We start from the raw sequence: 14,644 nt of genomic DNA on the forward strand, positions 1-14,644 counted from the left end.
GAATTTTGTACTCTTTCATTTCCCTCACTATTTCTTTCTTCTCCTAACCACTCCTTTCTGGATACTACCTATTCATTCTCTTTATCTAAGATTATTTCTCTTTCACTAAGTTTAGTCATTTGTTTTGCTTTTTAAAATCCACATATAAGTCAAATCATACAGTATTTGACTTTCTCTGTCTGATTTCACTTGGTATAATACCATCTAGGGCCATCCATTTGGCAAGATTTCATTCTTTTTAGGGCTGAGTAATATTTCATTATACAAACACATGAATATACATTTGCTGTTGTTGTTCAGTCACTAAGTTGTGCCCAACTCTTTGCAACCCCATGGACTGCAGCACACCAGGCTTCTCTGTCCTTCACTATCTCTCTGAGTCTGCTCAAACTCATGTTCACTGAGTCAGTGATGCTATCTAACCATCTCATCCTCTGCCACCCCCTTCTCCTTTTGCCTTCAATCTTTCCCAGCATCAGGGTCTTTTCCAGTGAGTCAGCTTTTCACATCAGGTAGCCGAAGTACTGGAGTTTCAGCTTCAGCATCAGTCCTTCCAATGAGTATTCAGGGTTGATTCTGAGAGAGTCATTTCCTAGGCAGGTTGATAAGACGTCTAGGGGTCCCCCAGGAGAGAGGAGTCTGGAATTCTCAAGGGGGAAGAAAGGACAAACTTTTTTTCCTCTACATTCCTTAGGATTATATAACAATAATGTATCCTGCCTGAGGACAGTCTCTGGATTAAACCTTCTGGCTAATCTGGTTATCTTAAAATGTAAATTATAGGAGTAGGTCTGGTGTGGTCTTCACAACCTCCAGTATTCTTGCCTGGAAAATCCCATGGACGGAGAAGCCTGGTAGGCTACAGTCCATGAGGTCTCAAAAAGTTGGACAAGACTGAGCAACTTCACTTTTCACTTACAACCTCCAGACATTCTTTTGATTCACTGGAGAAGCTTTCTCTATCTCCTTTATACTTTAATAAAACTTTATTACACAAAAGCTCTGAGTGATCAAGCCTCGTCTCTGGCCCCGGATTGAATTCTTCTCCAGAAGCCAAGAATCCCAGCATCCTTGCATGATTCAACAACAACCTTTCAATTTCCTTTAGGATTGATTGGTTTGATCTCCTTGCTGTCCAAGGGACTCTCAAGAGTCTTCTCCAGCACTACAGTTCGAAAGCCTCAATTCTTTGGCCCTCAGTCTTCTTTATGGTCCAACTTTCACATGGGTACATGACTACTGGAAAAACCATAATATGGACCTTTGTCAGCAAAGAGATGTCTCTGCTTTTTAATACGCTACCTAGGTTTGTCATAGCTTTCCTTCCAAGGAGCAAACATCTTTTAATTTCATGGCTTGCAGCCACCATCCACAGTGATTTTGGAGCCCAAGAAAATATAGTCTGTCACTGTTTCCACTTTCCCCAGCTTTTATTTGCCATGAAGTGATGGGACTGGATGTCATGCCCATCTTATATATATATATATGTCCATTCATCTTTTTTATCCATTCCCATCAATGGGCATTTAGGTTGTCTCCATATCTTGGCTATTATAAATAATGCTACAATAAACATAGGGGTAAACATATCTTTTCTAATTAGTGATCTCATTTTCTACAGATAAATACCCAGGAGTGGAAATGGTAGTTCTATTTCTAATTTGTTAAAGAATCTCTATACTATCTTCCACAGTGGCTGCACCAATTTACATTCCAATCAACAGTGCATGAGGGTTCCCTTTTTTCCATATCCTCCCCACACTTGTTATTTATCTTTTTGATAATAGCCATTCTGACAAGTGTGAGATGATATCTCATTATGGTTTTGATTTGCATTTCCATGATGATTGATGATGCTGAGCATCTTTTCATGTGCCCACAGGTCATCTGTATGTCTTCTTTGGAAAAATGTCTATTCATATTCTATGCCCTTGTTAAATCAGGTTATTTGGCTATTTCTTTTTTAATGTTCCTTGTATGTGTGCTTTGTGCTAAGCTGCTTCAGTTGTGTCCAACTCTTTGCAACCCGATGGACTGTAGCCCACCAGGCTCTTCTGTCCATGGGATTCTTCAGGCAAGAACACTGGAGTGGGCTGCCATGCCCTTCTCCAGGGATCTTCCAGATGCAGGAATTGAACCCACATCTCTTACATCTCCTGCACTGGCAGGTGGATCCTTTACCACTAGCACCATCTGGGAAATCTGTTCTTTGTATAATTTGGCTATTAACCCCTTATAGAATATATTGTTTGCAAATATCTTTTCCCATTCAGTAGGTGGTTTTTTAAAAATTATTTTGTTGATAGTTTCTTTAACTGTGCAGAAATTTTTTAGTTTGATGTAGTTCCATTTATTTATTTTTGCTTTTGTTTTTCTTGCCTGAGGCCACATACACATACAAAAAAAAAGTTAATAAGACAAATGTCAGTGGGTTTACTGCCTATGTTTTCTCCTAGAAGTTTTACAGTGTTAGGTATTACATTTAAATCTTTAACCCATTTTGAATTTATTTTTATGCATGGTGTAAAAGAGTAGTCCAGATTGATTTTTTTGGTTATAACTGTACAGTTTCCCCAACAGCATTTATTTAAAAAACTGTCTTTTCTTATTGCATATTCTTGCCTTATTGTCATTGATTAATTGACCATATAAGTGTCGGTTCATTTCTGGGCTCTCTATTCTGTTCTGTTGATCCATTTGTCAGTTTTCATGCCAGTACCATTCTGTTTTGATTACTGTAGCTTTATAGAATAGTCTAAAGTCAGAAAGAATGATACCTCCAGCTTTGTTTTTTCTCGATACTGTTTTGGCTATTCAGGGTCTTTTGTGTTTCCATATAAATTTTAGAATTATTTGTTCTAGTTCTGGGGAAAATGTATTTTATACAGATTGCACTCAATCCATAGATTGCTTTGAGGAGTATGGTCATTTTAACAAAATTAATTCTTCCAATCTATGAACATGGTGCATCCTTCCATTTGTTTGTGTTGTCTTCAATTTCTTTCATCAGTGTCTGATAGTTTTCAAGTACAGGTCTTTTACCTCCTTAATTAGATGTATTCCTAAGTATTTTATTCTTTTTTGACATAACTGCAAATGGGATTGTTTTCTTAATTTCTCTTTTTGGTAGTTCATTGTTAGTATATAGAAGTGAAACAGATTTTTTTAAATTATTTTTATATCCTGCAACTCTACCAAGTTCAGCGATGAGTTCCAGTAGTTTTTGGTGGCATCTTTAGGATTTTTTATGTATAGTATCACATTATCTGCAAACAGTGACAGTTTTACTGTTTCCTTTCCAATTTGGATTCTTTTTATTTATTTTCTTATCTGATTACTGTGGCTAGGACTTCAAATATTGTGTTGAATAAAAGTATCAAGAGTGGACTTTGGTTTTGTTCCTGATCTTAGAAGAAATGCTTTTCACTGTTGAGCTTGGTGTTAGCTATGGGACTGTCACACATGACCTTTATGATGTTGAGGTGTGTTCCCTTTACACTCACTTTGCTGAGAGTTAAATTTTGTCAAAAGTTTTTTCCATATCTATTGAAATTATCATATGATTTTTATTCTTCAATTTGTTAATGTGGTGTATCACACCAATAAATTTGCAAACATTGAACCATCTTTGCATCCTTGGGATAAATCCCACTTGATCATAGTGTATGATCCTTTTAATGTATTTTTTAATTTGGTTTGTTAATATTTTGTCAAGGATTTTTGCATGTATGCTCATCAGGTATACTGGCCTATTTTTCTTTTGTGTGATATCTTTGTCTAGTTTTGGTATCACGGTGATGTTGGTCTTCTAGAATGATTTCAGAGGCGTTTCTTCCTCTGCAATCTTTTGGAATAGTTTGATAGGCATATATGTTAACTCTTCTCTACATGTTTATCTGTGAAGTCATGTGGTCCTGGACTTTTGTTTGTTGGGAGTTTAATTACTGATTCAATTTCAGTACAGGTAATTGGTCTATTCATATTTTATACTTCTTCCTACTTCAGTCTTAGGAGATTGTACCTTTCTAAGAAATTGTCTATTTCTTCTACATTGTCCATTTTATTGGTATATAACTGTAGTGATTTCTTATGATCCTTTGTATTGTTTTTATTTCAGTTTTAACTTCTTTTTCATTTCTGACTTTATTAATCTGGCCCCTCTTTTTCTTGATGAGTTGGGCTGAAGGTTTATCAGTTTTGTCTTTTCAAAGAACCAGGTCTAAGTTTCATTTATCTTTGCCATTGTTTTTTAGTATCTTTTTCAGTTATCTCTGCTCTGATATTTATGATTTCTTCCTTCCTGTTATGTTTGAGTTTTGTCTGTTCTTCTTTTTCTAGCTCCTTTAGGTGTAGGGTAGGATTATTTAAGATCTGTCTGAAGAGCATTTTTAAAAAATCAATACTAATAATAGCACACAGGAATAATGCAAAGATTCATACATCAAAAACAAGAAACAAATAAATTTAGAGAAAAACATCAGCATTGCTTAAAATTAGGAACAGGACAAAATATTTTACTTAATAATTACTATGACATATTTCTAAAATTCTTTCTTTTCATCTAAAGTAGAAATTGACAAAAAGATGTTATGTAGATATATGTCAAAACCCTAGGGTTTTAATTTTTTATATTTTTCTGTAAACTTAATAAATCAAAGACAGTAAAAAAAAAATGACCATAATTTACTATGAAAAGTATGTTAACACCCATTTAAAATTCATTAACATTAATGGTCTCAGAATCTTCTCATCTGACCTGTTTTGTTAGTAGAAAAATATTCTAAAAATATTCTAAAAAGTGTGTAAGTTCACAATTTATATAACAAAAGAGTCTACACAAGTTAGTAAAATACCTATCTTATGATATTTTGGACATTGGCTATAGGTGTTTATTAAGGCCGGCTGTGTTTTTCCTAATTATAGACATCAACAGAACCATCCCATGCCACAGGTGAAATTAAGTTGAGAGTTAAGTCTAATCTTTGAGTTTGCTATTTCTCACCCACAAGCACCCCAGAAAAATATGAAAGAAGTCCAACACGTAATGTGACACTAAGACAAGACTATTACGACTTGAAGAACTCAAATGTAACCATCTTTTTCTTCTTTTTTTCTACCCACATTCTCCTAAAGGTGTCAATGAAATTGCTAAAACAGAATGGAAAAAGAGAAGTAAGCACTCTGCTGCTCCCCTATTCAATCAATAAGAGTTGACTGTAATATTAGTTGAGGTTTTTCTTTAGGAAAAATCAAGGTAGCCTATTTTAACAATGTAGAAAAGGTCATATTTTCAAGTACATTGCTATTAAAGGTTCACAGTACTTACCCATATAGAATAAGAGGTGTCTTATCTTTATGATATTCCAAGAAAGTTAACATGTTTTTAAACTTCACAAGCCAACTTCTAGCTCTTACATAAGTTGAAACATCATAAATACTCATGAATCTAATAAAGAAAAATATACATACATGATGTAAACCAAGTGCTATACCTTTGGGTAATATAAAGTGAAAAGTTATACTAAATATAAATATAATATACATTTATTAAATATGCCTCCGTATCCACCCACCTAACCACCCATGGTCATGGAACAGAAACAATTTTAGCATGAGACTCCTAAAGTCCCTGTCCCTGAAACTTTTCTGACCTAAGGTCGAATATAATTAAAACTTCTCCAGTCCAATTCTTTGAGGTTCAGAATCAAGCTTCCTCTTGTCATGCCTTGCCTAGCCCAAGATTCTCCTTGGCCCTGAACTCCCTACGTTAAGTTGCTCAGTTGTGTCTGACTCTTTGCGACCCCCTGAACTGTAGCCCACCAGGCTTCTCCATCCATGGGATTCTCCAGGCAAGAATACTGGAGTGGGTTGCCATTTCCTTCTCCAGGGGATCTTCCCGACCCAGAGATCGAACCCAGGTCTCCCGCATTGCAGGCAGACACTTTAACCTCTGAGCTACCAGGGAAGGTTCCTTCCCAAACTTTATTTAGGAACTGATGCTACATCTCTCAAATATATTACCAGGCTGATGAAATGTTAACTATCACCCAGAAAGAATCTCCTAAAGTTGCTCTACAACTTTGTCTTAGAACATTCATTATTTAATGTTTACCAGAATTGTAACTGGATATCAATATATCTCTAAGATACTGAGCTTTTCCCATTATATTTAATTGCATCTATCAGTTTCATGCACACAGGCATGCTCAGTCGTGTCCAACTCTTTGTGACTCTATGGACTGTAACCTGCCAGGCTCCTCTGTCCATGGGATTCTCCAGGCATGAATACTGGAGTGGGTTGCCATTTCCTACACCAAAGGATCTTCCCGACTCAGAAACTGAATCTGCATCTCTCACGTCTCCTGCATTGACAGGCAGATTTTTTACCACTGAGCCACCTAGGAAGCCCCTATCAATTTCATAGGCTGGATCAATTCCTCCATATCCTGCTCCACACCAGGGAGCAATTTAATAGTAGGCTCCAGGCCTTCTTACCTCCCCTATGCAATAATTAAGTGAAAACAATATAAAGACAAAAGAATTATAATCATAATTAAAACTGCGTGGGTTCTTTTTAACAGCTCCCCTTTCCTCTCATATAACTGCTCTGCTGTTAAATCTTACTCCAGAAACTCCCAATGTTATCAAACTCATGAATCTTCAGGGAGAAAAGTATAAACAAGTAAAATAGGAAGTAGATGGATAGATGGATGGACAGACAGAGAGATAAATTTTAAAAAACTGATCAATCTAAAGCAATTATCCTTCAACTAAAAAATAAATTAAAAAAAAAGATTGATCAATCTGGACACTCAGCTGTCTTCATTCTTTATCACATACCCATTCAATTTTGGAAATACCAATTAAAGAAGTATTATACTTACTTTCCTTGGACGTGGCAGTAGCTTTTGGTCGCACCAATTAATGTCCGGGCTGCCTCGACACTGAGGACTCCATCATTACACTGCTTTTCAAAGCTACTCTAAACATAAAATTTTAAATAAAAATTACAAAGGACAAAAACATTAGTGAAATATACTCTACTTGACGTTTACATAGCCCTCATTATTATTATTGAACTCAGTATATGAAAATATACTTTTCAAAAACTATAGCAAGAAATACATTTCATTCAATTTGAATATTTACAGAATATTCCATTTTTGCAAAGTACTCCCTTGGATGTTATAAAAGACACAAAGATTTCTGGCTTCAGGAAACTCAAAATCTGTATAACTCAAAGAGTTTACTTCAAGTGTTCAACATCACTAATTATTAGAGAAAAGGCAAATCCAAACCACAGTGAGGTATCACCTCGTATTGGTCAGAATGACTACCATCAAAAATGGCTACAAATAATAAATGCTGGAGAAATTGTGTGGAGAAAACAGAACCCTTGTACATTGTTGGTATGAAATGTAAATTGGTGCATCCACTATGAAAAACAGTATGCAAGTGCCTTAAAAAAAAAAAATAGAGCTACCATATGATCTAGCAATCTTACTTCTGGGTATATAGGCCCCCAAACCCCAAAATTTATTTCAAAAAGATACATGCACCCCAACATTCATAGCAGCACTATTTACAATCACCAAGACACAGAAACAACCCAAGTGCCTGCTAACACAGTTGGCTTAAGAAGATATGACTATATTATATATATATATACATAAATATACCATGGAACATACATATATAATAGAATATATATATACAATGAAATATTACTCAACCATATAAAATAATGAAATATGCCATTTGGAGCAACTTGGGTCATCCTAGAGATTATCCTGGAGAAGGCAATGGCAACCCACTCTAGTACTCTTGCCTGGAAAATCCCTGGGATTTGCCTGGATGGAGGAGCCTGGTAGGCTGCAGTCCATGGGGTTGCTAGGAGTCAGACACAATTGAGTGACTTCACTTTCACTTTTCACTTTCATGCACTGGAGAAGAAAATGGCAACCCACTCCAGTATTCTTGCCTGGAGAATCCCAGGGATTGGGGAGCCTAGTTGGCTGCCATCTATGGGGTCACACAGAGTCGGACACGACTGAAGCAACTTAGCAGCAGCACCAGCAGCAGCAGAGATTATCAAACCAAGTGAAGCAAGTCAGACAAATATTATATCACTTATATGTGGAATCTAAAATATAATATAAATGAATCTATATACAAAATGGAAACAGACTCACAGACATAGAAAACAAACTTATAGTTACCCAAAAGGAAAGGGAGGAGGACAAATTAGGAATATGATAATCACAGATATAAACTACAATACATAAAACAGATAAGCAACACAGATTTACTGTATAGCAAAGGAAATTATATTCAATGTCTTGTAATAAACTATAATGAAATATAATCTGAAAAACTGAATCACTATGCTATATGCTTAAAACTAACACAATATTGTAAATCAAATATATTTCAATTTCTTAAAAAAAATAACATGGAGTGGATCACTACATGGGATTATTGCTTTAAAAAGTAAATGTGGTAGGGCATTATAACAATGGTCCCAGTGAAACATAGCTGCCCATGTCTCTTTGTAACTAACATTACTGCTCTTCCCTTCAAAGGCAGGCTTTTCTTTAGTCACTGAATCTGGGCTAGCTTTGGGATTTACTTTGACTAATTGAATGGGAGTTAAAATGATGTTATTCAACTTGCAGAGCCTAGGAGATAGAGGCCTTGCAGCTCCTCTTCTCACCCTGTTGGAACCCAGAGATCACCATGTAGTGAAGAACCCCAGTTCACTCTATTGGAAGATAGGAGGCCATGTGGAGGAGAACCAAAGTGCCCTGAAATACAACACAAGAAAGAAAAGTGAAGTCGCTCAGTCGTGTCCGACTCTTTGTGACCCCATGGACTAGAGCCTACTGGGCTTCTCCGTCCATGGGATTCTCCAGGCAAGAATACTGGAGTGGGTTACCATTTCCTTCTCCAGGCGATCTTCCTGACCCAGGGATCAAACCCGGGTCTGCCGCATTGGAGGCAGACACTTTAACCTCTGAGCCATCAGGGAAGCATAGTCAACTGCCAAATCTGTGAGTAAGGACATGTTGGACCCTTCAACTCCAATTGAACTAAGATGGTAGTCGACACATGAGTGGTCCCAGGCAAGACCAGCAACAAAATCATCCAGTTTGCCAACCAACAGAACTATGAGAAATACCAAATCATTGTTTTCAGCCACTAAGTTTTGTAGTATAGCAAAGGCTAACCAAAACAGAAGTCAGTACCAATTGTGGAGAGTCTCCATAACAAAAAGCTAAACCATGTGTTGTTAGTTTAGGGACTAGGTGGTGAGCAGAGGCTAGAAGGGCAATGAGGAGACAGGAAGTCGGAAAAGCACTGAGAAAACTGATGCAGAAGGCTGGAGGGAGGCAGATGTGCTATGATGAGCCAGCACAACTGGCAATACTGTCACCTAAGGCAACTTGGAAAGCAGAAGATAGGCCTAATAAATTTATGAATCTGGCTAAAGAGATTTCTGGATTTCAAATATTCTAGAAGTAAACTTTTGGGGGGTATATAATTGCTTTACAATGTTGTGTTAGTTTCTGCTGTACAAGAACATGAATCAGCCATAAGGATAAACATATCCTCTCTCTCTTAAATCTCCCTCTCACCTCCACCTGCTATCTCACCTGTCTAAGTTGTCGTGGAGCACCAAGCTGAGCTCCCATGCTCTACAGCTGATTCCCACTAACTATTTTATACGTGGTGGTGTATATACGTCAGTGCCATTCTCCCAGTTTGTCCCACTCTCCCTTTCCCCTCCCGTGTCCACATGTCTGTTTCTTTTTTTTTTTTTTAGTTTTTTTAGTTTTTTATTTTTTAAATTTTAAAATCTTTAATTCTTAAATGCGTTCCCACACATGAACCCCCCTCCCACCTCCCTCCCCATAACATCTCTCTGGGTCATCCCCATGCACCAGCAGCATCTCTATTCTCGCTTTGAAAATGATTCATCTGTACCATTTTTCTAGATTCCACATGTGTATGTCAATATACAAGATTTGTTTTTATCTCTAGCTGCATGTGATAACTGGAGAAGGCAATGGCACCCCACTCCAGTACTCTTGCCTGGAAAATCTCATGCATGGAGGAGCCTGGTGGGCTGTAGTCCATGGAGTTGCTGAGAGTCGGACACGACTGAGCGACTTCACTTTCACTTTTCACTTTCATGCATTGGAGAAGGAAATGGCAACCCACTCCAGTATTCTTGCCTGGAGAATCCCAGAGACGGGGGAGCCTGGTGGGCTGCTGTCTATGGGGTTGCGCAGAGTCGGACATGACTAAAGAGACTTAGCAGCAGCATGTGATTATGTATCAGAAGAGAGAGGTAAACCAAAGGGTAACAGTTCAATCTGTAAGCAGATATTACAGAAAATATAAAGAGGCCATGATTGGTTTGAAAACCAAACCCATTTTCCATCTGCAGTCTCTCCAGGTGGTAAAATATCAGGGAATGAAAATCAAATCTAGAGTTTTGCCAGTAAAATATGGCCTCAGCTTCAAGATCAAGTCAAGGTTGTGGCTCAAGACCCTTGGATAAGACCACTTAGAGGTTAAAGGTAGTGCTTAGTCTACCCTCTCAAGCAGACTAAAGGCTTTCTCAGACCCATGTTGTCTATGTGGTCTGTATGAAAAGGAATTACAGAGAAGAATAGACTACAATCAGACTCATTGAAAACACAGAGTTTTTAAGGAAATTGTATCAGGGTGGGCTTAAAAGACAATGAAGAGTTCTAAATGAATGGGAATTTCTATTTCTACCGGCAGAAATCAGTCTGAGAAGATCACTGTCACAAACATGGATTACATGTATGCATACTAAGTCACTTCAGTCGTGTCTAACTCTCTGTGACCCTATGGACAGTGCCTGCCAGGTTCCTCTCTGTCCATGGGATTCTCCAGGCAAGAATATTGGAGTGGGTTACCATTCCCTTTTCCAGGGGATCTTCCCAACACAGAGATCAAACCCTCATCTCTTACATCTCCTGCACTGGGAGGTGGGTTCTTTACCACTAGTGCCACATGGGAAGCCGAAATATGAGGGTTACCTCCTATGATAATAGAATGAGGAGAACTAGGTCATATGCCCAGCTGGATTTCAGGATTGCCAAGGACCAGTGATTAATCAGTGCTTCTTGTTCTCTTCCTTCTTGAACAGAAGTGTCTGTTGATTACCACTGAAAGTTGGGATTGGGGATGGCGGTGGAGGTGGAGGCTGAGGAGACAGGTAACTTCTCTTTTTAGTCCACTGTTCTGTGTATCAAGAGGAATCATACTTAAAGAGATGCAACCAAGGAGCCTGAGCAATCCTAGACTAAATGAACATCATGAGGTACCAGACTTTGAATTTGCTGCCATAATGGGATAAAGCTTATCTGGGTTGGGAGTGGGATACAGTGTCTTAGAAAAAGATGAGTGTGTTTTGCTTTGTACCTCCTCTGAAAGCTAAGTCATGTCCAACTCTTTGTGACCCTGTGGACTGTAGTCTACCAGGCTCCTCTGTTCATGAGATTTCTCAGGCAAGAATACTGGAGTAGGTTACCATCTCCTTCTCCAGAGGATCTTCCTGACCCAGGGATCCAACCCATGTCTCCTATTTGGCAGGCAGTTTCTTTACCACTGAGCCATCAGGGAAGCCCTTTGCTTTGTAGGAGGGGTATAAATATTTGTGGCCAGTGAGCAGAACATGGTACATTATATATGGTCACAAATTCTTTGCATCTCTTACCATCAAGAGTTTGAGTCTACTGTCCTAAGTCTTAAATTAAAGCAGCTTCATCTGCAAAGTCTGCTGTAGGGTACTGACTCTCAACTATATGCCTCTCATTCTTCAAAGGCTAGGCCAGCTTCCTCACATGACAATCTCAGGGTGGTATTCAAAGTGGAAGAAGGGGGAAGTTGCAAATCTCCTCAAGGCTCCAGTATGTTCCCAAAGTCATTTGGCTACATATTCCTGGTCACAAGAGCAACCCAAGTTCAATGATGGGGAGGGATATAGATACTACCTCTCAATAGGAGATTGGTTCTACAAAGAATTCATGACCATACTTTATGTCTCTGGGTAAGAACCTTCCAAATTCTGAGAACATTTTAAATTAACTATAGAAATGTTTTTAAATCAATATACTGTTAGTGTTTTTGTATTAAGAAGAAATATGTCCTTCAACAGAAAAAAAAAAAAGGAGGAATTTATAGATTAAAAGAGACCTAAAGTACATATTCTGGGCTTCCCCAACAGCTCAGCAGTAAAGAATCCACCTGCAACTCAGGAGCCACAGGAGATGCAGGTTTGATCCCAGGGTCAGGAAGATCCCTTGCAGGAGGGAGTGACAACCCACTTTGGTATTCTTGCATTGAAAATGCCATGGACAGAGAAGCCTGGCAGGCTGCAGTCCATAGGGTCACAAAGTTGTAGTCAACTGAAGCGATAGCATGCACACAAGCAAAGTACATATTCATTAATTGCAATATATGATTTAATTGAAATGCAATTAAAGATGTAAACTGGAACTGTGCATTGATCACATTTATGAGATAACTGGAAAACTGATCATTGACCAATATTTGATGTTATTAAGGAATTAATCTTTAGGTACAATATTAGTATTTTACTGTTTTTTAAGACTTTAAAATTTCAAGATACATACTGAAATATTTGCAGCCGAAATGACATATTGAATAACATCTGGGATTTGTTTCAAAATCACCTGGGAGATGCGGGAGTGACTGAGGGTGCAGATGGGGCAGGGCTGGTCATGTGTGGATGTTTGTGAAGGCTGAGTGATAGGTACATCGAGGTTCAGTACACTATTTTATCTACTAATGTATGCGTTAGAAATTCTTCATAATAGGTTCTAAAATGAAAATAAAAAGGAAAGATTCTGGGCATAACGAGCATTTTATATACTTGTAAATTTGAATAAAATTTTTACTACTAGGATAAAACTCCAGTTTTAAATGTACAATTTGATAAGTTGATTCAAACTTGATTTTGTCTCATAATCTATGTTTATATTATAACATTCAAATATTAAATCTTAAATATTTTGAGAGTGTTTGATTCATTAGATTTATTTTAGCTTATTAGATTTACAAGAGTTAAATAAGCACTTGAGAACATTTTATATAAAAGGAACTCACATACTTAATCTGTGAAAGCAGTTTCAAATATTTAAAGATGTTTAATTGTGTAAATGGCACAAAATATTATTCAAAGGCTCCCTAAAAGTGAACTGCTAAAAGCTGCTAGACTTAGAAATAGAATAAGGTTTGTAACTTGAATTTAAAGCCTTAGAAATTTATTTTTCTAACTTTCATAAATCAAACAGAAAGTTTAACAACCAATCAAAAGGTGAAAATTTTTCTAGTCATCTGAAAACCATATGTAAGAATTAAAAACATTGCAAGAATAAAATACATAAATAAAAAGCAGATTATGTGAAGGATACTAACTATTTGTATTATAGCTACATGCAATCGGGCTTCTTCTATTAAAACTTCATCTGTTGGGAACTCCTCCTTCGCCTCATTGTCACTTGAAACTTGAGGAGTCTGAACAGAGACAGAGTTAAAAATAAGTAAAAAGGATTAGGAGCTGTCAAATACTCTGCTTGACCAAGATTCCAATAACTCAAATCAGAATTGCTAAAATGAAGGGCTGTAAGTGAAAAACATTCTCCATGTTATAAATGTTGATTTCAATTGTGGTGAAGTAACTATTCATTTGCAGAGAAGGCAATGGCACCCCACTCCAGTACTCTTGCCTGGAAAATTCCATGGAAGGAGGAGCCTGGAAGGCTGCAGTCCATGGGGTCGCTGAGGGTCAGACACGACTGAGCGACTTCACTTTCACTTTTCACTTTCATGCATTGGAGAAGGAAATGGCAACCCACTCCAGTGTTCTTGCCTTGAGAATCCCAGGGATGGGGGAGCCTGGTGGGCTGACATCTCTGGGGTCGCAGAGAGTCGGACACGACTGAAGTGACTTAGCAGCAGCAGCAGCAGCAACTATTCATTTGGGGAGATTTAGAAGCCAAATTCTTCCCCAAACCAGTCTATGCTTGACTGCTCACTGAAGCGGCCTGTGTTTTTTGCTTTTGAATAGTACTTTTACAGGGAGAAATTGCTCACTTCCTCAACCAGCTGGAAAATATCACCCTGGCAGAGGCCATTCATAGTTACTCAATCAGCCTATTTGTAAAAACCAGTTCTCTCGTATTTGGCAAATAAGGATAGATCACCAACATCTGTTCAGAGATAGAATTCAGAGTATTTTGGCTGATAGAAAAAAGCTAGTAAATGTATGTCTCTTCAGTATCCTGACCTATAACCAGGCCATAATAAACAAAAGAAACAGAGAGAAAGGGAAAGGACTAGTTTTTGCCTGGAATCAACTCACAGGAATGATGTATTCAATCTTTGTTTTTTCTTCTACTAAGGTCCAATTAACATTTGTCAAAAGTTTTTCTGTTTTAAATAAAGTTATTCTGCTCTGTATCATCTCCTGGATGTGCTTAATGGCATTTTGCATGGCCATCTGTCTTGGAATGGAAAGGACACACAAATCTATAACAAAGAAAAGAAAGGACCTTAAAAAAACCGTGAAGAATGCACAGGGAAT

General features: G+C 37.6%; 1 protein-coding gene across 1 annotated transcript in view; it reads right to left on the bottom strand.

Annotated features, from left to right (window-relative positions):
• The window catches only part of SLC9C2 (solute carrier family 9 member C2 (putative)), a 97,651-nt gene that overhangs the window by 32,634 nt on the left and 50,373 nt on the right, over positions 1-14,644 (bottom strand). Inside the window, exons 11-14 of the mRNA XM_069546076.1 lie at positions 14,423-14,589; positions 13,477-13,575; positions 6,885-6,982; positions 5,327-5,446 (exon numbers count right to left, since the gene is read on the bottom strand). Of these exons, the coding sequence (XP_069402177.1) occupies positions 5,327-5,446; positions 6,885-6,982; positions 13,477-13,575; positions 14,423-14,589 (484 nt within the window). The remainder of the gene's footprint in view (positions 1-5,326; positions 5,447-6,884; positions 6,983-13,476; positions 13,576-14,422; positions 14,590-14,644) is intronic.

This window comes from Ovis canadensis, chromosome 12 (assembly GCF_042477335.2).
Source record: "Ovis canadensis isolate MfBH-ARS-UI-01 breed Bighorn chromosome 12, ARS-UI_OviCan_v2, whole genome shotgun sequence".
In the NCBI taxonomy this organism is placed as follows: Eukaryota; Metazoa; Chordata; class Mammalia; order Artiodactyla; family Bovidae; genus Ovis; species Ovis canadensis.